This window comes from Mustela nivalis, assembly GCF_964662115.1.
Source record: "Mustela nivalis genome assembly, chromosome: 7".
Classification (NCBI taxonomy): domain Eukaryota; kingdom Metazoa; phylum Chordata; class Mammalia; order Carnivora; family Mustelidae; genus Mustela; species Mustela nivalis.
The window spans coordinates 21,613,316-21,637,839 of record NC_139026.1 but is presented as its reverse complement, the minus strand read 5'-3'; the positions used below and the strand labels follow the sequence as shown (position 1 = coordinate 21,637,839).

The 24,524-nt window shown below is 38.4% G+C and overlaps 1 protein-coding gene and 1 long non-coding RNA gene across 3 annotated transcripts; one reads left to right on the top strand and one right to left on the bottom strand.

Annotated features, from left to right (window-relative positions):
- Positions 1-421: 421 nt before the first annotated feature.
- Positions 422-24,511, bottom strand: IKBIP (IKBKB interacting protein). 2 transcript variants are annotated; one of them, XM_082739235.1, is made up of 3 exons: positions 23,995-24,511; positions 15,810-15,927; positions 422-1,309 (listed from the first exon to the last, which is right to left on the bottom strand). In XM_082739235.1, exons 1-3 carry the CDS (start codon positions 24,168-24,170, stop codon positions 554-556), a joined length of 1,050 nt encoding a protein of 349 aa, XP_082595361.1. In that variant the 5' UTR covers positions 24,171-24,511; the 3' UTR covers positions 422-553. The 2 variants fall into 2 exon arrangements, with proteins under 2 accessions (XP_082595361.1, XP_082595360.1); XM_082739234.1 differs by lacking the exon at positions 422-1,309 and adding an exon at positions 8,695-11,256.
- On the top strand, positions 4,373-9,779 carry LOC309868966. Its single transcript, XR_014313909.1, has 2 exons — positions 4,373-8,267; positions 8,475-9,779. It is a non-coding gene; the product is annotated as an uncharacterized lncRNA (long non-coding RNA).
- Positions 24,512-24,524: the final 13 nt, after the last annotated feature.

Sequence of the window (24,524 nt, the reverse complement as noted above, 5' to 3'; positions counted from 1 at the left end):
CAGTGAACTGAGAGTTGCAGTGTGGTGGCTTCTCATTAATTGAGTTGTGGGTGAGACATTGGCTGGACTGCTGTGTCTAGGTTGTTGTGTCTTCCTCCTGTGGGATTAGTAAAGCATAGGCTTCTTCTGGTTTGGCCAAGGGCTGCAAGGAGTGGTAAGGCATGAGAACTCCCCCTTCTAGCCTTGCAACTCCATTTATTTTATTTTATTTTTTAAGATTTTATTTATTTATTTAACAGAGATCACAAGTAGGCGAAGAGGCAGGCAGAGAGAGAGAGAGAGAGAGAGAGAGGAGGAAGCAGGCTCCCTGCTGAGCAAAGAGTCCAATGTGGGGCTCCATTCCAGGACCCTGGGATCATGACCTGAGCCGAAGGCAGAGGCTTTAACCCACTGAGCCACCCAGGCACCCCTTGCAACACCATTTAAATGAGATTTCCTTTATTCAGTTTCACAAATCAAACACAAAATGATATTTGCTCCAAAATTCATTATTTCTGAGTTGTCAGTCATGATATTAAAAAAGTTATTTCCGTTTCATCTAAATAATTTCAAACTAATTCATGTCTGAAATGTGTGTTATTTCATCTTTCATATCCTTAATCTCAGCTTGGACTACTGTTAAATTAGATATTTTTTCATTTAAGAAAGCAATTTCTTTCTCTCTTTGTAGTAAGTCAGTAACCAATCTCCCAATGCGTTGCGTTAAATCATTTACCAATGGTTCCAAACGGGAAAAGTCCTTCTTTAGATTATACACCTTTGGTTTTAGATCATTTGCAAAAGTCACTGTCTTCATAACTTTAGCTCTGTCACTTTCTAAGCTTAAAAACCTATCTGTGTGCTTGTTGAAATCATTCTTTAGCTCTGAAAGTATCTTCTTAACAGAGTTAATTCTTTGTGAATTTTCAGATGCTGTCTTTCGGAGCATTGCTGTTCGGTCAATGCTACTTGAGAGAAGATCACCTATGTTTTTTACTGTATCTTTTTCAACTTTTTCAATTTTATTTTCTAATTCTTGAGCAGAATCTGTCAGTGATGTTACATCAGTTATTAATCCTGAAATACGTCGTATATCTGTTTTTACAGTTGTAATCTTGAGACCAACATCTTTTGCCATGGAAGTTGCACTTTGGTCTACTTTTGTCACATCTTGAGAAAGAGTTGTCAAATTGTTATTCAGTATATTCTGTTTTTCAATTATCCTATCAGACCAAGTTTTCACTTCATAAATTTCCTCCTGTAGATGCTTTAGATGAGCAATTATTTGAAAAGACTTCCACTGTTCCATGATAGCTTCAGACTTCTGACACTGTAAAAAAATATAATACCATAATAATTAAATTGATTAAAAGCTTAATATATAAAATACAAGTTGAATTTTGAGCTTTAGTAAGTTCAATAATAAGTTCAATTAAAGTTAATAACTTTACCATTCTTCCTGAAAGCATGGTAAAAGATATATCAAATGTATTACTAATAATTAAGAAGGAAAACATGAAGGAAATTTCATAAAATGTCACTAGAAAGACATTTTTTATATTATTAACTATAAGACATTTTTTATACTAGTAAAAAAGACATTTATACTATATTTTATACACTAGAAAGACTATTTTTATACTAACAGTTCTCTGTACAGTGACAAAAGAGGCTAAACGAGAGACTGTGAGGTATTTCTTCTTGCTGGAGAAGAGAGGAGGAAGCCTCCTCTAGATAAGCTTTGGTAGATTTGTGGGGGTCAAACAAGGCAACATAATTTTTGAAACACAGGTTTGTTGGTAGCTATTTCTAGTGCTAGAATGAAAGGACCAATGTTCAAGACTCCATGTATATATGTTTTATTGTCCTATTACTTTTAAAGATTTTATCTTTAAGTAATCTCCATACCCAATGTGGGATTTGAGCTTATAACCCAGAGATCAAGACTCGCATGCTCTACTGAGTTAGCCAGGTGCCCCTGTCCTATTAATTTTATGAATAATTTTCTGGGGTACTTATCCATGAGACCCTGAATAATTCAATTGACTAATTCTTAAGTTTCTACTATGTTAGACATACCAATTATGAGGGATAAAATGATGGGTACAGCTTGGGCTGTGACCTCAACTCAGTTTAGTAGTTTAGTAGAGAAGACAGGTATGTAAAAAACAAAACAATCAACAAACAAACAAACAAAAACCTATCTTCAAAATCCTAAGATCCTGTGATTCCAAATACAGGTGATTCTCAACTTTGGTATATTTCTATGCCATATTCCTTACCATCCACCTGTAAATTGTCATTTTGGTTTAACCTGGATACAGTTTTTTTCCTGGTCCCATCCAACCCCTAGTTGATGAACATTTTGAGCCACACAACTGCCTGACAGTATTTCATTATTTTTGCTGTTTGTGGTAATGTTTGTATGAATATGTGTGTGTGTGTGTGTGTTTAAATAGCAGTGTTAGAGAAGCTGAAAATTTTGTTATTTTTGAATATTTAAAATTTTTTGCAAGTTTTTATTTAAATGGCCATTTATTTAAATGTGGCTATTTTTCTCCTTCTAGATGTGCAGTTCTGTCAGCATTCAGAATATTTATCTGTCTGTGTTCTAGGGATGAGGTAAGCATAGGGTCCCCTACTATTCCGATATCTTATTTATTTATATTTTTTTAAGATTTTATTTATTTATTTGACAGAGAGAGATGACAAGCAGGGAGAGAGGCAGGCAGAGAGGGAGGCAGAGAGAGAGGAGGAAGCAGGCTTCCCAATGAGCAGAGAGCCCAACGCGGGGCTCGATCCCAGGACCCTGAGATCACGACCCGAGCCAAAGGCAGCGGCTTAACCCACTGAGCCACCCAGGCGCCCCTACTCAGATATCTTAATTCCTCCTTCTGAATATTTGAAATTTTATTGTATTGTGTCATCAGTTAATAAAATTAAGAGGGAAAGGGGAAAAAAAAGTGTGGATTATAGTGACAATAGGGTCAATACATGGGATATAATCTCATAATACCTAACTGAAAATTATAACAGGAATTGTCAGGTAAAACTAATGAACTTGAATCAGAAGATTACCTGAAGCTCAGTTATGGAGGAAAACAAATTAAAGGACGTGTGTAAAATATATTGTCAAAGCCTATGTCTAAAGACAGATACACACTGTGATTATACTGAAAGAGGAGTCCCCTTTATAATGTGTAAGTCAATCGAATGGCTTTCACACATTTATTTATTTTAATTTTTTTAAAGATTTTATTTATTTATTTCACAGACAGATCACAAGTAGGCAGAGAGAGAGGAGGAAGCAGGCTTCCCGCTGAGCAGAGAGCCCGATGCGGGGCTCGGTTCCAGGACCCTGGGATCATGACCTGAGCCAAAGGCAGAGGCTTTAACCCACTGAGGCACCCAGGCGCCCCGACTTTCACACATTTAACATTAAACTCATTTTCTAGGAAAGCATTGTCTTATAATTTACTTATTTATTTTAAAGATTTATTTATTTATTTTAGAGGGGGGAGGAGGGCAGAGGGAGAGGAAAAAAGTGTCTTAAGCAGACTCCACTGAGTGCAGAGCCGGAAGTGGGGCTTGATCCCACTTCCCTGAGATCATGACCTGAGCCAAAACCAAAAGTCGGATGGTTAACCGTGTCACCCAGGCACCTTGGAAAGCATTGTTTTAAAGTGGAGATTGTCTATAACTGTGTACTAATAATCAAAACTAACTTACTTGGATATATCAAGAGGATATAATACTAAATGAAATAAATCAGAGAAAGACAAATACCATATGATTTCACTCGTATGTGGAATTTAAGAAATTTAACAAAGAACCAAACTATTAAATATAGAGACCAAGGTGGTTGCAGGAGGGAAGATTGGTAGGGGGATGGGTGAAATAGGTGATGGAGATTAAGAGTACACTTATTATGATAAGCACTGAGTAATGTATAGAATTGTTGAATCATTATATTGTACAACTGAAACTAATATAACACTGTGTTAATTATGCTTGAATTAAAAAAAATAAAATTTTGTTTTAAAATCCTAGGGAACTAACTTGATCCAACAACATTTACTGGGTATGTATGTGTTAGTATGATCAAGAACAGTCTCTGCTTTTAAGGAGTTTATAGTTTAGTCTGGGAAAGAAAATGTCAATAAATAGATAATTTGAAATAAGAAAACGAAGGCACGCCTGGGTGGCTCAGTCAGTTAAACATCCACCTCTTGATTTTGGCTCAGGTCATGATGTCGGGGTCCCGGGACTGAGCCCTGGAGTTGGGCTCTGAGCTCAGCAGGGGAATTTGCTTGAAGATTCTCTTTCTCCTTTTCCCTTTGCCCTTCCCCCCTTCCCAAATAAATATATCTTTAAGAATAAATAAATAGGGCACCTGGGTGGCTCAGTTGGTTAAGCAACTGCCTTCGGCTCAGGTCATGATCCGAGTCCCGGGTTCAAGTCCTGCATGGGGCTCCCAGCTCCACAGGGAGTCTCCTTCTTCCTCTGACCTTCTTCCCTCTCATGCTCTCTCTCACTCTCTCTTTCAAATGAATAAATAAAGTCTTAAAAAAAAAAGAATAAATAAATCAGAAAACAAGGAATTAAATATGCAGGCTGAAAGGAGTTTTACAAAATATGATCTACAGTTTCTTCTAAAGACTTAAATGTTTTATTTCCAAAATAATTGTATATTTCAATATTTTTATGAATTACCATTATAAAATTGCATTTGCCTGGTTTACTATCTTAAAATTGTCTCAAAAATTGAAAAATATCTCAAAAATTTCTTTTGAGATTATTTTGATAACATTAACATGGTTTTATATAATGCAAGCAAAAATTTATTTATAGGATATTTAGGATATATAGGATATTTATAGGATATTATTTTTATGGCGCTTAAAAAAGGAGTAAAAGTATAACTGCAAAATAATGATGAGCTGAAATGGAACAGAACAGTTATCTCAAAGTAATTCCCTCTTTTAGCCCCATTATATATGTTTGATTTCAAAATGTATTTTAGGATTTTTCTTCTCAAGTTTAGGCTATATTAATTATTGGTGGGGGGAGGTGCCCCCAAATGTTTTTCAGTAGAGAAGTTAGACGACAGTTAAAATGTTATTATGGGTATGACAGTGAAGAGTAACCGCAGGGGTGCCTGGGTGGCTCAGTTGGTTAAGTTTCTGACTTCAGATCAGTTCAGATCATGGGTTCTGGGATCAAGCCTGACAGCTGGCTCCCCACTTAGTGGGGAGTCTGCTTATCCCTCTTCCTCTGTCTGTCCCCCAGTAGCCTGTGCTCTCTCTCTCTCTTGCTCTCAAAAAATAAATAAAATTAAAAGAAAAAAAAAAGAGTAACCACAATCAGGAAGGAAATCAAGTAGTGCTTGCAAAAGCATGTTTTATTTTTAGGGGAAAGGTTTTGCAAGTGTATTTGCTGAAACAGAGACTCCAAAGGGTGAAGAAAGTAGATGGCTTATTTAATTCATTACTAGGTTATTGTTTATTAATGTATTTACTCTAGTAGAGTAAATGTAGCCTAACAGCATTACACAGTTTAGACTCCTCGGAAAGAATTTACTTTATTCTTAGAAGGATCAGATCATTAAGAAACTGTTAGTAAGACTCTGTCTTTCCCTTGGTAGGTTATAAAAGCAATTTATCATGAACTTCTATTTATCTTTACTACAATATTTATGAATATAGTGTAGGAATAGTCTTGAAATTATTTTACAGAATTATTATTTTTTTAAACAACTTTATTGATTTGAGAGAGAGAGAGAGAGAGCACAAGCAGGGTGAGGAGCAGAGGGAGAAGCAAGCTCCCTGCTGAGCAGGAAGCCCAACTCAGAACTCGATCCCAGGACCCTGGGATCACGACCTGGGCCAAAGGCAGACAGTTAACGACTGAGCCATCCAGACATCCCGCACAGAATTTTTTTTTTTTTTTTTTTTTTTTTTTTTTTTTTTAATACCTAGGGCTTGTTAAACCATTTGCCTAGAATGAATAGACGTTTTGGAGAGTCCACCAATAGCTCAAAAGATTTTTACCAAATTCCTATCATATATACAGGATACTAAGCTAGATGCTCTCTGGATCTACAAGAGTAGTATGGGTCAAGGGAATGATTTCTGGGTCCACCTGGCTTTCCAAAAACTTTGCTAAAGGATCTTTGATCTTTGTAACTAAAGGACGGGGAAATTTTATTAATCTCTAAAATTAAAAACCACATAAAGCCAGAAGAGGCCTTAGAGAGTTTTTGATACAATTTCCTCATTTTACAAATTAAAAAACTGAGCCCCAAAATAAATGCCCAAGAACACACAGTTAGTGGCAAAGCCTAGATTAGAAGAGTCTGGTCTAGGCTCTTTCTCCACTGCTTTCTAACTATTCCCTAAACATTTATTGGTTCTTTCTTATGCCCAAGGCCCAAACCATTTTAGGTCATAGTTACAACTTTTGGGTGACTTACAGTCTCATTTAAAGGCAATGTGGTAGTGGACACATTTGGCTGAATTACAGTTTTTTAATTCTCAAGATGGTTCTTTTATTTTTTTTTTTATGATTTTATTTATTTATTTGAGAGGAATAGAGAGAGAGAGTGAGAGGAGAGAGGTCAGCTGGAGAAGCAGACTCCCTGGACTCCCCAGACTCCAGGGAACTGGATGTGGGACTCAATCCCAAGACTCCAGGATCACGTCCTGAGCTGAAGGCAGTTGCTTAACCAACTGAGCCACCCAGACGCCCTCTCAAGATGGTTCTATTGAGAGTGGATTTCTTGTGATTTTTCCCCCTGGTTGAATAGTAGCAGATTGCATTGTACAGCAGGAGGTCAATGGCCTCTGGAGCTAGACAGATTTAGCAGTGTGATTCCAGTTTCCTAACCTTGCTAAGCCTCAATTTCCTCATTTTTAAAATGGGTGTCAGGCTAGCAAAGTTGTAGTGCAAAGTAGGGATAATACAGGTCATTATAGATACTCAATACACAGAGCTGTTACTGTGATGATGTTGAATGTAGAATTCCTAGCAATTTTCGACACGTAATAGGCTCCAATGCTAGTTCTCTCCTCCCTTGCTGTGAAAGCTGGGATGGAGCATTTTGTGTTTTATTAAATTAATAGTTCATAGCTAAACTGAAAAAAAAAAACAAAAAACCAGATGCTGGGTAAATTTGCAGAGCTTTTGCCAACAATGCACATAAGTATATAGAGAAATAAATCTTTTTTCATGTGCTTTTTTCATGTGAATTTGCAGTGTAATTAAAAAAAATTTTTAGTATCATTATTAATGACATCATATTAAGCTTTGATCAAGATTATAGATTCATAGAAAGGTCTGTAATCAGGTTGAGATTAAAAACAAGGCCATTAGCTTTTTATCAGTGTTAACCAGTTTTCTATGAAACCATAAGCTAATAAATCAACATTTTTCATTATAAAATATAAAAGTACAGTTAATCAACAAGCTTCTAATCATTAGGCAATATTTAAGGAAATATTACTATGAACATATTTTTAAACTTTGCATCCAAAAGTTAAAAAAAATCAGGTGTTTATTTTGTAAAAGTGATTTATTAATACTAAGTTAAAAAAATGGACCCAATAGTACTCTATATAAGAAATTAATTGATATAGAATTTATTATCAATTACAAAGATACAAAAATGTGTCTTAGAATATGGAAATCTTCCTTAAAGGAAAGACTAACAATGTAATTTAATATTTGATACACAGGGAAGGTTTTGAAATTTCAAGTATCTGTGTTATATAAATGAATGTAAGAAACACAGGAAGACAGATTAGGTACATCTAAATCTCTCTACTGAGAATTTTTTTTTTAAAGATTTTATCTGGGGTGCCTGGGTGGCTCACTTGTTAAGCGGCTGCCTTTGGCTCAGGTCATGATTGCCGGGTCCTGGGATTGAGCCCCACATTGGACTCCTTGCTCAGCTGGAAGCCTCTCCCACTCCCCCTGTTTATGTTCCTTCTCTCTCTCTGGGAAATAACGGAATAAAATCTCTCTCTCTCTCTCTTTTTTTTTTCTCTCTCTCTTTTTTAAAGATTTTATTTATTTATTTGCCACACAGAGAGAGAGAGAGGGAGTAGAGCAGGGGGAGCAGCAGGCAGAGGCAGAAGCAGGCAGATGGTGGACTCCATCCCAGGACTCTGGAATCAAGATCCTAGCAGAAGGCAGCCATCCTCTACTGACAATTTTTCATAGGAAAACCTTGAGTAAAGGAAAATATACATATAGAGATGTACATAATATGTATATAAATATACACAATAGTTTTCTTTTTTTTTTTTTTTAAAGATTTTATTTATTTGACAGAGAGAGATTACAAGTAGGCAGAGAGAGAGAGAGAGAGAGGGAAGCAGGCTCCCTGCCGAGCAGAGAGCCCGATGCGGGACTCGATCCCAGGACCCTGAGATCATGACCTGAGCCGAAGGCAGCGGCTTAACCCACTGAGCCACCCAGGCGCCCCTACACAATAGTTTTCTGATGAAATACTTGTAGAAGGGTAGTTTTTGTTTCCCTCTTAACAGTCACTACAGAACACAGTGGTCACCTGGTTTCCATTTACTTTCTGTAGCGATTACTAGAGTATATACAATTTAATAATAATGTATCAAATCTGATGATGGGCTAAACAAACAAACAATGAGAGATAACATCTGCCATGAGATGACAGAGGTTGAAACAACAAAATTCTAGTGAATTTTAGAATCTATTTTATTAGCATTAAAATAAAGGCAGACAAGTACAATTTTGTCAGTGCACACAGAGAGGAATTTACACACTCAGACATCAAGGAATTTAATGTTAAGATTCCAGATATTAATGATATGCTCCTTAATAGTAGCATTCTTTCAGGCTTATTTTTATGACCCATGGCTGTCTACCATAGGCCCTCCTAACCCCAAAGTAGAACTTGTTTGGAATTTGTCCATAAATGTGCAAATGTACATAATAAAACTACCTGACCTCAACTGACTGCTTTCAAGTTCTTGAAAGTGCTTAATTCCACTGACACTACATTATTAAACTGGGACTACAGTTGATTACTGGCATGAAGACACAAGTAGAAACAGTACTTCCATATGCAGTTGACTCAGTTTTCAACACCAAGTTTGGACACTCTTGATACATCAGTTACCGATAAGTCTTATGTGCTTCCCCAACTCTGCACATTTCCAATTATCATTTTTGGAAAAATCTGACTAGATCTCCCCTTAATCACATCTCAGTATGTCCACATCTTATTCCTTATGACTCCATTATATGATTTAGAGTAAAATAAAATCATCATGTAAAACAAATTTGGTTGGGTAATTAGTCTGGGAACTCTTTAAAACAATGACATACATTTAATTACCCTAGTTATAATAATTTCTTAATATGTTGCTTTTTCCTCTTTAAAAGAGGCCACAGGTATATTGGTATTTTTTATATTGTAGGTAGAATAATTTATCTAGGGATCATGTATCTAGCAAACTCAAGACTCTGTAACACAGTTAGAACCTTTAAAAAAAAAAAAAAAGGCCCAGGTATACAAAGATATTCCAAAAACCTATACTTCATACATACTTAATTCATAGGTAAAACTTTCAATAATAATATATTTACTTTTTTTAATTAAAAAATTTTTAAAGTCATCTCTATGTGCAACATGGGGCTCAAACTCATGACTGTGAGATCAAGAGTCAGGCACACCTATTTTTACTCTTCCTTAAAAATTCTTACAAGTATCTACAATACACTTAAGAACCTTAATAAAAAGTAAAAATGTTTCCCAGGCTCCACAGTTTTCAAAAAGTACATATTGATTCACAGCAAATCACCTCATGTTTTCCTTTGGTCATGTCATTTTTCATTTTAGACAAAATTCCTATGAACTTGGTGGTCTGGATCTTAGCCTGCAGTAAAGTACAAAGGAAATGCTGAACTGGTTAGGCGGGCACATTATCTACCAACCAACCTGGCAGTGACAGTGGGCCAATGGGTCACATCTTTAGGTGATAGAAACATATAAGAAATAGACGTAAGTTTTGAAAAAAATAGCAAACTAGGGTCATTTAGTGAGAAGGGAAACACTCCTCAATAGCTTCCAGAGGTATTAATATATTTGGCTCCAATATAATAGCTGAAATTCATAATAATGTCCATTACTTATTAGAAAAACATTAAAAATGTTAAGTATATTGCTTTAAAACGATGGAGATATATTTTGGGAATATTTCGATTTACAATGCCTAAAATGAAATAAATTTTATTGCTTAAACAGATAAGCTGTCATTATGTGGATAATCATGGTGTGGATATGTCACTATTACTGGCCGTGTAATGTAGGATAAAGTGAGGCATATCAAAATAATGCAGAAGTATGGAACTAATAAATTTATGTATAACAATATGGTCATCAGAATAAATGTGATGCATTTAAAAGTCACTGTCAATTCCTTTATTTTCTAGATTATATTCTTCTAAAGTTCCCTTTTCTCTTGTACTTGAATATACCATAAAATCATGAACTTTTCCTTTTAGAACATCCAGGTCATTTTGCATCTTTAATATGCTATTATCATACTGAATTCTTTCAAGGGTTTTCTGCATCTCCATTATTTCAGATACTGCTTTCAGCATATCATCTTCCATATTAAACATCTGAGTAGTTAAGTCTTCCATTTTTTTTTCTGTCCCGATCAGATCCTGAGAGACTCTGAGAACAGAGCGAATAGCACTCTCAATTGTTGGCAAATGTGTCTTGCATTCTTCAACTTTGGGTTCATAGCTGGAAAGTTTATTAGTCAGGTCTTCATCTCTGGCAAAGAGAGCATGCTGTTCCTCTTCAAGCTTTTCAACTGCTTTTGTATCAGAGCCAAGCTGCTCCTCTACTCGTAGAAGATCCTCTTCTTCTTGTCTTTTTACTGTTCTAATATTTCTTAGTGTGCTATCTTCCAAATCTTTAAGCCTTTCAGTGAGCAATTTTATTTCTTGTTCAGCTGAGTTAATTTGGACAGTCACTTGAGAATGTATGTGTTTTGATTCTGATTTGAAAATGTCTGTATTAATATTCATTTCTTCTAGGGTTCTTTTCCAGAAATCTGAAACATTCTGGAATTTCTCATTAAGGCTTTGCATTTTTTGGGTGAGTAATTCTTCACTATTTTGGATGTCATGCATGATACTTTGGAGGCTGGATACTTCCTGCTCAAACTGGGTCACCAAAGACATGGATGATGTCGCTTCCTGCAGGATACTTTCAGTAGACTCAAGCTGTATTTGTAACACAAAACAATTCCCAAGGCTACTTAATAACTTTTTAAATTTTTTTTTTTTTTTTTTTTTTTTAAGAGAGAAAGAGACAGAGAGCATGAACAAGGGAGGGGAGAGGGTTAAACAGAAGAGGGAGAGAGAGAATCCACCATGGGTGTGGAGCCTAACATGGGGCTTGATCTCAGGACCCTGAGATCATGACCTGAGCCAAAATCAGGAGTGAGACACTTAACCACTGAGCCACTCAGGTGCCCCTTAATAACTTTTATATTAGGCAAATACACTTTAACAAGCACATGCCCAGTTCAAATTCTGAAGATGTCTAAAATATCCAAGTATATCAGAACCGTAATGGCAGAAACATTCATTACTTTAGCAGTTGTTTTAACCGATTTTAAAACAAATGTGACATATGAGCACTATGGTAGAAAAACACACACCTGAATTTATAAACCTAAATATTTGTACATTTTCATGGAGGGACATTCAACAGAGAAATAATGTTAAAGAAGTCTGAAGTATATCACATTTCCTTCTTTTCTTACTCCAAAGGAAAGCAACTTAGTTGTCATTCTTATAGTTATTCAGCTTTTTTAGAAACTGTAACTGAGTTAATAAAATTTGTTAAGTTTCCTAAATTCTCTGATTCTGGAAGAGTTTCTGCCTGAAAATTTCTTGACTGACCTCTTATAGAGAAGGTACCAGAATCAGATGTTATAGATATAACAAAAGCAGAAATGAATAAAAGTCCAATCTAGTGAGGTAACTCACATCAAATAGTTACATGTGCTAAGCATCTGTAAATTGTGGTAAGCTCCTGGCATTTCCTCATATGTGTCCAGAATATGGGACGCTGTGGACTTCTTTTAGCTTATTCTCACACATAGATAACAGCTTCAGAGACTACAGGAAAGCCTAGAATGATTGTTAACTTACTAAGTGTTTGCAGCAATGTGTTGAAAGTATAATACTGTACAAAACGTGGTTCTGCCCTTAAGCAGCTTGGTTTAACTGGGGAGAAAGCCAAGTCTACATGTGTTATGACAGGGGAAGAGCTATGGAAGCACTTACGTGGGGGACCCAAACCAGACTTCAAGGATCAAGGAAAATATTCTAGAAGTATTATCTAATATCTGCTCCTAGTTACTTCTTTTCTGAATCATACTACCATGCTATAGCCAGATGAAGCTTTTAAACACTGCTATGCACATCATGGTATGACATTAGAAAACCTACAATGTTCCTTAATACTTCTAGGATACAGTCCCAAATTTACCTGTGTATGCTCTTCTTCCCTCCTTGTTGCTTAGCTCACTTCTGTCTTGCCTTCAAGGCCTAGAGCAGATGCCAGCTCCTCAGGGCAGCATTCCTCCATAGCCCAAACTCCGGGAACACCTATTGTGTTGTGTATTTGATACTTGTTTGGCACTCAGCACATAAAATTAGAGAATTTCTGAGAATTCGCTCTATGTCCGACCTTGTGCTAGACACTAAATATGAAAATAGAGACATAATATAGTTCTTGACTTCACAGTTTGACAGAGGAGATAGCATTTTGGATCTTTTACATCACATATCTGGAGTCCCACTAAGATTTACTGATTATCCTCTGTTCCATTATTAAGAACTAGGATACAGAGAGAAAGAGTGTTTGCTTTAAAGAGCAGAAAAGGAGGTAGATTAATAAACTCACAAGCTTTCTATTCCTATCCTGATAGAATTATCATGAGGAGAATGGATGCTCTGAGTCTGGAGCCGAATGAAGAAAGGCTTAGAAGTGACTTTGAAATCTGACTCTTGAAGAGACTGATGTTAGTAGTCAGGTGAAGATATGAGAGCTTCTAAATTCCTTAGGAGAAGAGACTCTTGTGCCTTTCTGTAGCTCCCATATCTTAGGGAATAAAAAACATGTTTGTTGACATTTAGGAAGAAGAATGGCCATAAATCTTCTGGGCCCACCCCAATCAAGACCTGAAGTAATTCCAGGTGATAGTTAGAAACAGTGTGTAACAGTACTGACTGAAACCTTATTTAAAAGTCATTTTTAGGGGTGCCTGACTGGCTCAGTTGATAGAGCATACAACTCTTGATCTTTGGGGCTGTAAGTTTGAGTCCCACACTGGGTATAGATATTACTTAAAAATAAAACCTTTTGGGGCACCTGGGTGGCTCAGTCGTTGAGCGTCTGCCTTTAGCTCGATCATGATCCCAGGGTCTTGGGATAGAAGCCCACATCCGGCTCCCTACTCGGTGGGAGGCCTGCTTCTTCCTCTCCCACTCCCCATGCTTGTGTTCCTTCTCTTGCTGTGTCTCTCTCTGTTAAATAAATAAATAAAATCTTAAAAATCAAATCAAGTCTTTAGGGGTGCCTGGGTGGCTCCGTCATTGAGTGCCTGCCTTCGGCTCAGGTTGTGGTCCCAGGGTCCTAGGATCCAGCCCTGCATCGGGCTCCCTGCTCAGTGGAGAGCCTGCTTCTCCCTCTCCCGCTCCCCCTGCTTGTGTTCCCTCTCTCACTGTCAAATAAATAAATAAAATGTAAAAAAAAAAGACTTTAAAAAATTATCTTTAATGTACACATGTAGCTATTATAAAAGATCCTTTAAAAATCAGTATTTGTACATCAGAAATACTGTTAAGTTTAGTTGTCTTATTGTCAGCCTTTTGAAGACAAGTTTATCTTCATCTATGGTAATTTCCTGTTTAGGGTGTTCACCAGAGCATCACTGTACATCTGGAGGCAATATACCCAAGCCGACCCCAAATACAAGACCAACTTTCCAGAATAGTAAAGGTCTCAAGATTGAATCTGAAAATATACAGTGACTAGTATGTTATAATAATTTGCATTTATGGACTGACAATATAACCTAACAGTTTTTTTCATTTTTTAAAAGAGCTTAATACCTTAAATTTACTACTATTTAAAGTTTTTGAAGTTTGCATATATATTATATCACATCTGATCCTTTTAAAAATCTTGTTTTTCTCACTTAATAAATGATGAAAAGAGGCTAAGAGAAGTTAAAGTGATTTTTTCCAAGGTTACACAATTGTGATGAGAGTCCCCATCTAGTTGTTTTCCCCTCCTACTGATTATGCTGACCTTTAGGCCCAGCTTTGAGAAAGGGCAGCTATTGTTGAATTACTCCCAGGGAAGCCTGGGAGAGAAAGAGCTTTGCAAAGACTGAATATTTCTTGGATAATGATATTTTAAAAATCTGCCTTAAAAGGCATTTTAATTGTTACCATTTTTTTTTAAATGGCAATGTCTGTTTTTTTTTTTTTTAAGATTTTATTTATTTATTTGACAGAGATTACAAGTAGGCAGAGAGGCAGGCAGAGAGAGAGAGAGAGAGGAGGAAGCAGGCTCCCTGTTGAGCAGAGAGCTTGATGTGGGGCTCGATCCCAGGACCCTGGGATCATGACCTGAGCCGAAGGCAGAGGCTTAACCCACTGAGCCACCCAGGTGCCCCTGCTACCAAATTTTTCATTTCAATTTTTCATTTCTTCAAAATTTGTTTTCAATAGCTTTCAAGTATACGGAGTTTCTATCTCCTGGGATTTATTTTTCTATAACTGTTCCCTCTGATTAGAGGAGCCCTTAACAAGTATAACCAGATTCCGACTTCAGCCTTCTGTCAAAATACCCACTTTTGCAGTAGTATGCAGCTTCTTCCCGAGGCCGTTGGGCTCACCCTCTGTGGAATCCCCTGGCACGTATGAGTGATGCATAATCTTCATCTATGGCTTTTCTGGGGGACTGATTATATGCTAATTCTATGCATGAAGCCACAGGAACTCAGACCCTCTATTTCATTTTTCTGTTTTTTTTTTTGTAAATCCTTGCTCACCTTGGTGCCAAGCACAAGTCCTGTCTACCTTATGACATAAGTAAAGATTTAGTGAATGAATAAAAGAACAAAGAAGGCATGTTTCCCAACGATAGCTTGGTTCCTGGTAGCCAAACAAGTCCCGCATGATGCAGTATTGATTGCAGCTGACCTCTCCTGAGAAGCATGGTAGTTAAAAATTTTTTATGTCTCACATTTCTAAGAATTTCGGTAACAATGCATTTGCATTTGTAGTTTGAAGAAACACAACATACACATGGATTTTAATTTTCTTTTGGCTACAGGGCCAATATTTATTTTTAGATCAGTCACTCTGATATGCAGATGTATACAAATTTTCCAACTAGAAAGTAGAGAAAAAAAAAAACCCTGATGGACCTTTGCCCAGCAAGCACTGTTGCTATTTTAATTTTATACCTAAAGACCAATCATATTTTCAGTGCTCTAGACATTTGATATTCAAATAGAAAATTGGGGCCACATCAATATAAATAGTAACATTTATATTACAAAAAACCAACACTGTCTTTTCAAAATAATCTGAGTCTAAATTGGACTGAAGGGAGAAATGTACAAAAACCAGTGAGAGTTAAAACAGTAATGGTCTAAAAGGCAGGAAAAAGGAAGCATGGAGTATAAGGGTGGTAGCAGGGAAGAAAAACGGGGAATCTATGCAAGTAAGCCAATTAGTAAGTAATTTACCTTTTCTGAAATTAAACTGATTTTACTTTGAAGTCCTTGGAACTTGTTGGTTTCTATTTTCAGTAACTGGTATTGGCTTTCCACCTTTGCAAACTTTTCAGACTGATGAAATACAAACCTAGAAAAAAAAAAAAAAGAAAACACTACCCCCTAATTCATATCCATTTAAGTTTGATTTTTAAAGAAACATTTTATACTTCTGGCAAGGACACCATAAATTCTGGTATGAGTAGTGAAAGCTTTTAGTTCATTTCAACAAATTAATAGAAGGTGAAACTCTATCCTGTTCAAGTCCTAGTGAGATGGCAGTGATAGCTGTCTGTGTAATAAATGTTTTGGAGGGAGAAATGATGAATTACCTAGAACAAGATATGGGATCGCTACTATTTTTCTCTAGGTCATATTTGGGCAATATCTAGAAAATAAGTTTATTCATACTGAAATGTAGAAGTAAGAGTTACCTATATAAAAATATTTTAAATTAAAATGTAGGAGAGAAATAAAGCCTTGGAGTGGAACAGAAAGATGATGACTAGTAGTTGAAAAATAACAAGTCAAAACTATGAAAACAGGGGGGTGCCTGGGTGGCTCAGTGGGTTAAAGCCTCTGCCTTCAGCTCGGGTCATGATCTCAGGGTCCTGGGATCAAGTCCCGCATCGGGCTCTCTGCTCAGCGGGGAGCCTGCTTCCTCCTCTCTATCTCTCTGTCATCTGCCTTTCTGCCTACTTGTGATCTCTCTCTTAAAAAAAAAAAACAACAAAAAACAAACTATGAGAACAGGAGTCATTGTCAAAGTGGCAATATATGCAACGCAGGGTGTATAACAATTGGTTATACCCAATATACGAGTCATAAAGGTATACTTTAGATGCCACTCTAAAATTGGAGTGTATTCTTCATCTGGTAAGTAGTAAAGATTGAAGAAGCATAAAAAAGTTATCCCAATCTTAAAAACAATAAATAGACTTTTGGGGTCACCTGGGTGACTCAATTGTTAAGGGTCTGCCTTTGGCTCAGGTCATCATTCCAGGGTCTTGGGATCAAATCCCACTTCGGGATCCCTGCTCAGTGAGGACCCTGCTTCTCCCTTTGCCCCTCTCACTGTTGCTCATGAATAAGTAAATAAAATCTTTTTAAAAAAATAAACAGACTTTTGTTTATAGACTTTTATATATAGGACTGGAAATAAGCAAATGCCAAAGAAATGCTTTGGAGCTAATACCATTTTGGTTCATCTACTTTTGACTCAATTCTTTGGGCTCAGAAAAAGCAGGAGTTAAAATTCTTTCTGTATTTATTGAGTCATCAAAAAGTGGTGGGGCAGAGCCCTATGAAGAGAGGGCTTAAATCATAGTACATAGACCAGTGGTTCAAAAGCTTTGCTACATATTGGAGTCACTTGTCTGCTTTTAAAAAGTCTAATGCCTGGGTCCCACCCACAGAAATTCTGACTTATGTGATTTGGATATTGGAAATCTTAAAAGCTCCCCAGATTGAGTACTCAGTCAAGCTGGCAAGCACTAATTGATAGTGTTTTATGACACTGATTTCCACTGAGAGACAAACATTTAAAGATTGAAAAAGGAAAGATGAAAGACTTCTAAACTTTGTGTATTATTCCAAAGGTGACGATGCTTCAAATTTGTGTTATTAGGCTAACTTGCTATAAAACTGTCCAAAACTAAAATGGACTTTTTGCCTTTTGAACAATGTTTATAATATTGGATAAAATAAATATATTTTTAAAAATAGTTTCATTTATTTATTTGACAGATCACAAGTAGGCAGAGGCAGACGGGGGCGGGGGGTGGGAAGGAAGCTCCCTGTTGAGCAGAGAGCCCGATGCGGGATTTGATCCCAGGACCCTGAGATCACAACCTGAGCTGAAGACAGAGGCTTAACCCAATGAGCCACTCAGACACCCCCAAATAAGTACTTTTAAAAAAAAAATTATTTATTTTAGAGATAGAGAGAGAGCCTGAGTAGTGGGGGAGGGGGGAGGAACAAAGAGGGAGAGGGACAAGCAGACTTATGGCTGAGCATGGAGCCCAACATAGGGCTCAATCTCACGACCCTGAGATATCAACTGAGCCAAAAATCAAGAATCAGATGCTTAACTGACTGAGCCACCCAGGCACCCCATAAAATAAGTTTCTTCTAATGATGGCCAGTGTCTGTTCTATGAGATAATAGCCAATTAAGTAAGCACAGGTTACATAACTAGCATAAACTGACTTTTCTCTTCTGTGTGAATGTAACTTTTTTTTTTTTTTTTTAAAGATTTTATTTGACAGAGAGAGAGATCACAAGTAGGCAGAGAGAGGAAAGGAAGCAGGCTCCCTGCCCAGCAGAGAGCCCGATATGGGGCTTGATCCCAGGACCCTGGGATCATGACCTGAGCCGAAGGCAGAGGCTTTAACCCACTGAGCCACCCAGGTGCCCCTGAATGTAACTTTTAAATAACCTTCCTGGTTATTAGGAAATGCCATTATTCTAATTTTCAAAGATGAAAGTGTAAACTTAATTTTTTTTTATATTGGCTGTTTCATTCTTGGATTTTAAGAGATCCTTTTTAGAGTATAGGCTTATCTGAAATTATCACACAGAGACCAAGGATGGAGAACACCTTAAGGAAATAAGTCTAATTTCAGAGATTAGTTTTATCACTCATTACTCCAGTGTTATCTCAGGGATTTATCCTGTAGATCAGAATGTTTATTCAGAATAAAACTGTATTAGTATAAGAGACTTTTTGTGAAGGTTGATCCTCTACTACAACACATTATAGCGCTCTCCATTTTATTAAATATTTTAATGTCTATTTCTGAATTTCTCTTCAAAATTCTAATATTAAGCAAAACCTTGAAGAAAACTATATCATGCTAGTGCAGATGTCATCTCTGATGATAATTTGTAGGTTTTTTTCATGGTTAGCTTCTCAACAACAAAAAAAGATTTATCGTTACTACATATGAAAAATAATGCATATAAGAAAAAACAAGCATAGAGGTGCCTGGGTGTCTTAGTTGATTAAGCATCTGCCTTTGGCTCAGGTCATGATCCCAGGATCCTGAGATCTTTGGGCTCTCTGCTCAGTGGGGAGCCTGCTTCTCCCCTTCTCTCTCCCTCTGCCTTCTTCTTTCTCTACCTGCGGCTCTGCCTGCTTGTGCTCTGTCAAATAAATAAATAACATCTTTAAAAAAATAAAAAGCACAAAGTTGACTCTGGGCTAGTAATGAGAAAATGAAAAGTGGTTTGTACATGCGAAGTTAAAATACTTTCATTTTATTTATCACTTAGATGTGCCAAGCAGTTTTCTAAAATGATCTGTAAAAACTAACTCATTTAACATTAAGGAAGAGGATGATTTTCTAGAAGTCAATGTTGACAAAAGGTAACTTCAATCCTGAAAGACTAAATTTTTGAAACTGGCATCCAGGTTAGTGTCCAATGTGCTTTGTTTCCTTTTTATGAATCACAGGTATACAAATATACATTAAAAAAAAAGATTTATTTGTCCCCCTGCTTGTCCTGCACAAGCAGGAGGAACAGCAGGCAGAGGGAGAAGCAAGCTCCCTCCTGAGCAAGGATCCCGATATGGGACTCAATCCTAGGACCCTGGGATCATGACCTGAGCCGAAGGCAGACGCTTAACCGACTGAGCCACCCAAGCGTCCTAACATTTTTTTTTAAAGTAGGCTCCACATGAGTATGGAACCCAACATGAGGCTTAAACTCACAACTGTGAAATTGAGACCTGAGCTGAGATTAAAAGTCAGATGTGGGATACCTTGGTGGCTCGCTCAGTCGGGTAAGCATCTGCCTTTGGCCCAGGTCATGATCTGGGAGTCCTGGGATAGAGTCCTGCATCAGGCTCCTTGCACATTAGGGAGCCTGCTTCTCCCTCTGCCTGCAGATCCCTCTGCCTGTGCGCTCTCTCTCTCTCTCTCTCTGACAAACAAAACAAAACAAAACAAAGTCAGATGCTTAACCAATCAGAGGCATATTCTAATAGAAGTTCAAGGCCCCCTTACTCCCTTTCTCAATTTAGATGAGGGAGACAGGGTCTGCTAAGACCTATAGTTTCTTTAGAAAAGGACTAGAAATAGTTCCGAACTAGGGATTTTTATTTCTAAGGTTTTGGCCTCTTAGGTTAGTATCAGAGGGGGAAGCATATCATACTGCATAAGAGTGTAGAACTAAGCAAATTTGGCTCTGCCATTTACTAGCTGTATAATCAACTTGGGCAAGTTATTTATCTTTGCTGTAGTTTCTTCATCTGTAAAGTGGAAATCGTAATATTTCACAGGGTTGTGGTGGAGATTAAATAAGTTCAAATTTATGCAGTCAGGGTATCACACATCAGTTATTCTTTTTAAGTACCTTGGCTATTTCTTTCAGACTGCTTTGTGCGGCTGCTTTTCCATCCCTCTGACAAACCTATAGCGGTATAAAGGATCAGGTTCTCCTCCTGCTTACACCTGATGCCCCAGGCCTGTCCACCTTTGAAAAAGTGTTGGGTTTAAAGCAAATCAAAGATGGAATGTACAGATTAGGCCACTTACAGGAAGAGAACTCTCTTACCCTATTTTGGGACTGTTTCTCATTATCACATGGGAAAAGGATATAGGAGAAAGGACCCCAGGTTAACTGATTAGTTTCAGTGTGGGCCTTACAAGAGGAATCTTTGACTCCTTTGGAATCCATTGCAGTCTATAGACACCTTATACTGATTCAGAGCCTGTAGGACAAAACAGTGTTCATTTCCTTAGGGTGTTTCCTCTCCACAGCTTCTTTAGTAATCTTAGATGGTGGCAGATAGTTGATTGAGGACTTAACAGGATTTCTGATTGTTTCAACTTAATAATGAAAAAGAGGCAAATAAACAAAGGAAGCTGTCATTATGGATCTTCTGGAAGAAAGGAGTTCCAGGGCCATGTCGGTACCCATTCAGCCATGTTTCATACTACAGCTTCATTTCTAGGCACAATACTGAATGTCCAGGAAAGTAATGACCATATTCCATTTAAAATCAGGGCATTTAGGGGCACCTGGTGGGTCAGTTGGTTAAGCATCTACCGTCAGCTCAGCTCATGATCCCTGGTTCTGGGATCGAGCCTGCATCAGGATCCCTACTCAGCAGGGAGTCTGCTTCTCCCTCTCCTTCTGTGTGCTTGCTCTCTTTCGCTCATTCTCAAATAAACAAATAAGTAAATAAGTCCTTAAAAAAAAATCAGAGCATTTTAAAGCATAACCCTTTCAGATAAAACTTCACTTACCAAAAAAAAAAAAAAAAAAAAGCAAGAAAAGATGAAAAATGAGGTTAGTGAAAGCTTTCAATATAACTTGTGTCTTGACTATAAGCACTAACAGTAAATTCCTGCACTAAAGTGTCTGCTTTTCAGGTTTTCCTTTATAGATTTCTTTTTTTAAAGAGATGGAGGGGTTTGGGGGAGAGGGGCAGAAGGAGAGGAAAACAGAGAGAATCTTAAGCAGACTCCATGCCCATCTTGGGGCATGATCCCACAACCCTGAGATCATGACATAAGCTGAAATCGAAAATTGGACACTTAACTGACTAAACCACCCAGGTGCCCCTATGGATTTATATTAGTGTTTTCCCAGAACATAAACTAAAGTACTGAAAAGCTGAACATTCTGTGATGTAATTTATCTCATATGAATATGAATCTTTGGATAATCAAGATTTAATAAATAACTAAAACCAGTTGTATTAGGTTCCAGAGAGAAGCAACATATACAGATGATCCCAAGCTTATAATGGTTTGACTTAGATTTTTTGACTTTACGATGGTATGTGACATGTACTCAGTAAAAAATGTACTTCGAATTTTGACCATTTCCTGGAGTAGCAATGAGACCCTGATCCTCTCCTTGCTTGGATTCTTTCCCCTGATTCTAGGCAGTGGTTGCAGCAGCAGCTCCCTGTGAGCCACGTGACCATGATTCACTTACAACCAATCTGTACCCATACAAGCATTCTTTTTTTTTTTTTTTTAAACTTTCAGTACAGTGTTCAGTAAACTACATAAGATATTCAGTACTTTCTTGTAAAAATAAGCTTGTGAGATGATTTTGCTCAACTGTTTACTAATGTGAAGTGTTCTGAACATATTTAAGATAGGTTAGACTTAGCTATGATGTCTGGTAGGTGAGGTATATTAAAGCATTTTTGATTTATATTTTCAGCTTACAATGGGTTTACTGAGAAGGAAGTCCATCCTAATTCAAGAAAGATCTGTATCTTTTAGACTACTAGCCCTATTACAGAATGATTTTCTCAGTATAAAAGGGTTTTTATTTACCTAAAGAAGGTTATGCATTTTAAGACAGAAGAGCAATTTACAAAATTTATTAAAAAGGGTAAGTTTAGTCTTTTAAGATCAAAAATAAAAATATTATATAAACAAAATGCTGTATTACTAAGATAAGCATCTTTTTAAAAAAAGAGAACATGTATTTATTTATTTAAAAAATTTTTTAAAAAATTTATTTGACAGGGGTGCCCGGGTGGCTCAGTTGGTTAAGCAGCTGCCTTCGGCTCGGGTCATGATTCCAGAGTCCTGGAATCGAGCCCCGCATCGGGCTCCCTACTCAGCAGAGAGCCTGCTTCTCTCTCTCCCTGCTGCTCTACTTGTGCTCTCTCTCTAGCTCTCTGTCAAATAAACAAATAAAATATTAAAAAAAAATTATTTGACAGAGATGACAAGTAGGCAGAGAGGCAGGCAGAGAGAGAGGAGGAAGCAGGGTCCCTACTGAGCAGAGAGCCCGACCCAGGGCTCGATCCCAGGACCCTCGGATCATGACCTGAGCCGAAGGCAGAGGCTTTAACCCACTGAGCCACCCAGGCGCCCCGTATTTATTTATTTTTAAAAGATTTTATTTATTTATTTGACAGAGGAACACAGGCAGAGCAGCAGGCAGAGGGAGGAGAAGCAGGCTCCCCACTGAGCAGGGAGCCTAATATGCAGTGGAATCCCAGGACCTGGGATCATGACCTCAGCCAAAGCCAAACAGCCAAACGCCTAACCAACTGAGCCACCCCAGTACCCCTTGAAGAGACATCCACTTTATAACATCCACTTTATTGTAACAGATGTTTTATCAATTACCACTCAGGATGAGTCACCAGTACAGTATAACTCAAAATTTACCACAATCAAAAATAGTCTGGACTAAAGGAAGTCCTGGGGCCCTCCTAGAATTCGATTACTCTTGAAGACAAATAACTATCTTCTAAATACTTTAAAAATCAGGGGAAAGTGGAGGGAAATTCTAATTTAAGGCATCAGTCTGGTTATTTTTATTTGAGAGACACCAGAGAGAGCGCCCCCCAGCGAGAGCGTGACCTGGGCAATGGGGCAGGGGCAGAAAGACAGGCAGGCAAGGCCCCACTCGGGCCTCCAAGCCCAGAACCTCAGGATCACGACCTGAGCCAAAGGAGGCAGTTAACCGGCTGTGCCACCCAGGAGCCCCTTAAGGTTATTTCCAACACTCATTTTTTTTTTTTTCTGTAACAACAATGTATCGCTATTTACTTGGTTTAAAAACTACAGATGTTCAGTTTTAGGTGAACACAAATGCTACACTCTCGTCATTTTACAGTGCTACAATTCAATCTGTAACTTCGGAATACACTTGAAATTCATAACACACAAACAATGATGGCAAGACGAGAAATCCTCCAAACTCTGATAATTGTCATTAACGTTTGTTGCCCGAGAGCATACTGAATTCTTTAAAGACTGCGAACGTTGCCATTAGACATTTATGGGATGAGGGTGGGGCAAATGAGGAGCGGACAGGAAATGGTGGGTTACAAAACCCGAGAAGCTTCCGACGTGTAGTAGGCACTTGATAAAGTTTGGCCAAATCCGCATCCCTTTAGAATGACTGACTCATTCACAGACCTTAGTCTCAACTCCAGTGAAGCGACCGAATCACATTAATAAAAGGAAAAATGAGTTTCAAGAAACGAGCGAAAAGGAAAAAAAAAAAAAAAAAAGGATGCGCTGTCCCTTTTCTGGGATCGAGGCAGAGGAACAAAAGCCGCAGGACAGGGGTTGGGAGGTTAGCGGGATGCTGAGCCGGGCGAGGCCCCGAGAAGAACCGGGCGACCGCGGGAGGCCGGACACAGGGCTCGGGCGGCCTCGCGTCCACTTACCAGGCCAGGCCCAGGCACGTCCCCAGCGACAGCAGGCTCACGCCGGTCCGGGGATCCACCCAGCCCTCGCCTCCACCGCCCCGGGCCTCGGGGCTCTTCCCGTCCTCGCTCCGCTTCCCCGGCTCGGACGGGGCTCCCTTGGGCCCCGACTTCTTCCGGCTTTTCACCTCCGACATGTCTGAGGACGCGACAAGCCCGGGGTAGCTTCTTGACCCTGGGGGGTCGGGACGTGGCCGCCTCAGCCTCTGCGGGACGCCTCCGCGGTAGCCGCGCCCCCTCCTGGACTAGGCGCCGCCCACAAACTTGCCCCCCTCCGGTCCCGGCCGTTCTCACTGCTTCACCGCGTACCTCAACCGCCCACCCTCTAGTTCCTTCAGCAGAGGAACCTGACGACCCTCCTTCCCCTTTCCATTAATGCCGCAAACTGATGAAATCGTGGCTTCCCGGCGCGCGCGGCGCTGGGAGGCGTAGAGCGCGCCACGTGGAGCGCGCCGCCGCCTAGGTCCCCGGTCCTCGTCAGGAGGCGCGCC

Bases quoted from the DNA above. Each gene is read 5' to 3' on its own strand.
- IKBIP (XM_082739234.1), bottom strand. From the start codon at position 24,170: ATGTCGGAGGTGAAAAGCCGGAAGAAGTCGGGGCCCAAGGGAGCCCCG. The intron at 15,928-23,994 runs GTAAGTGGACGC...TTTTTTTTCTAG, and splicing joins ACGTGCCTGGGCCTGGCCTG to GTTTGTATTTCATCAGTCTG. The intron at 11,257-15,809 runs GTAAATTACTTA...TTACAAATACAG, and splicing joins TCAGTTTAATTTCAGAAAAG to CTTGAGTCTACTGAAAGTAT.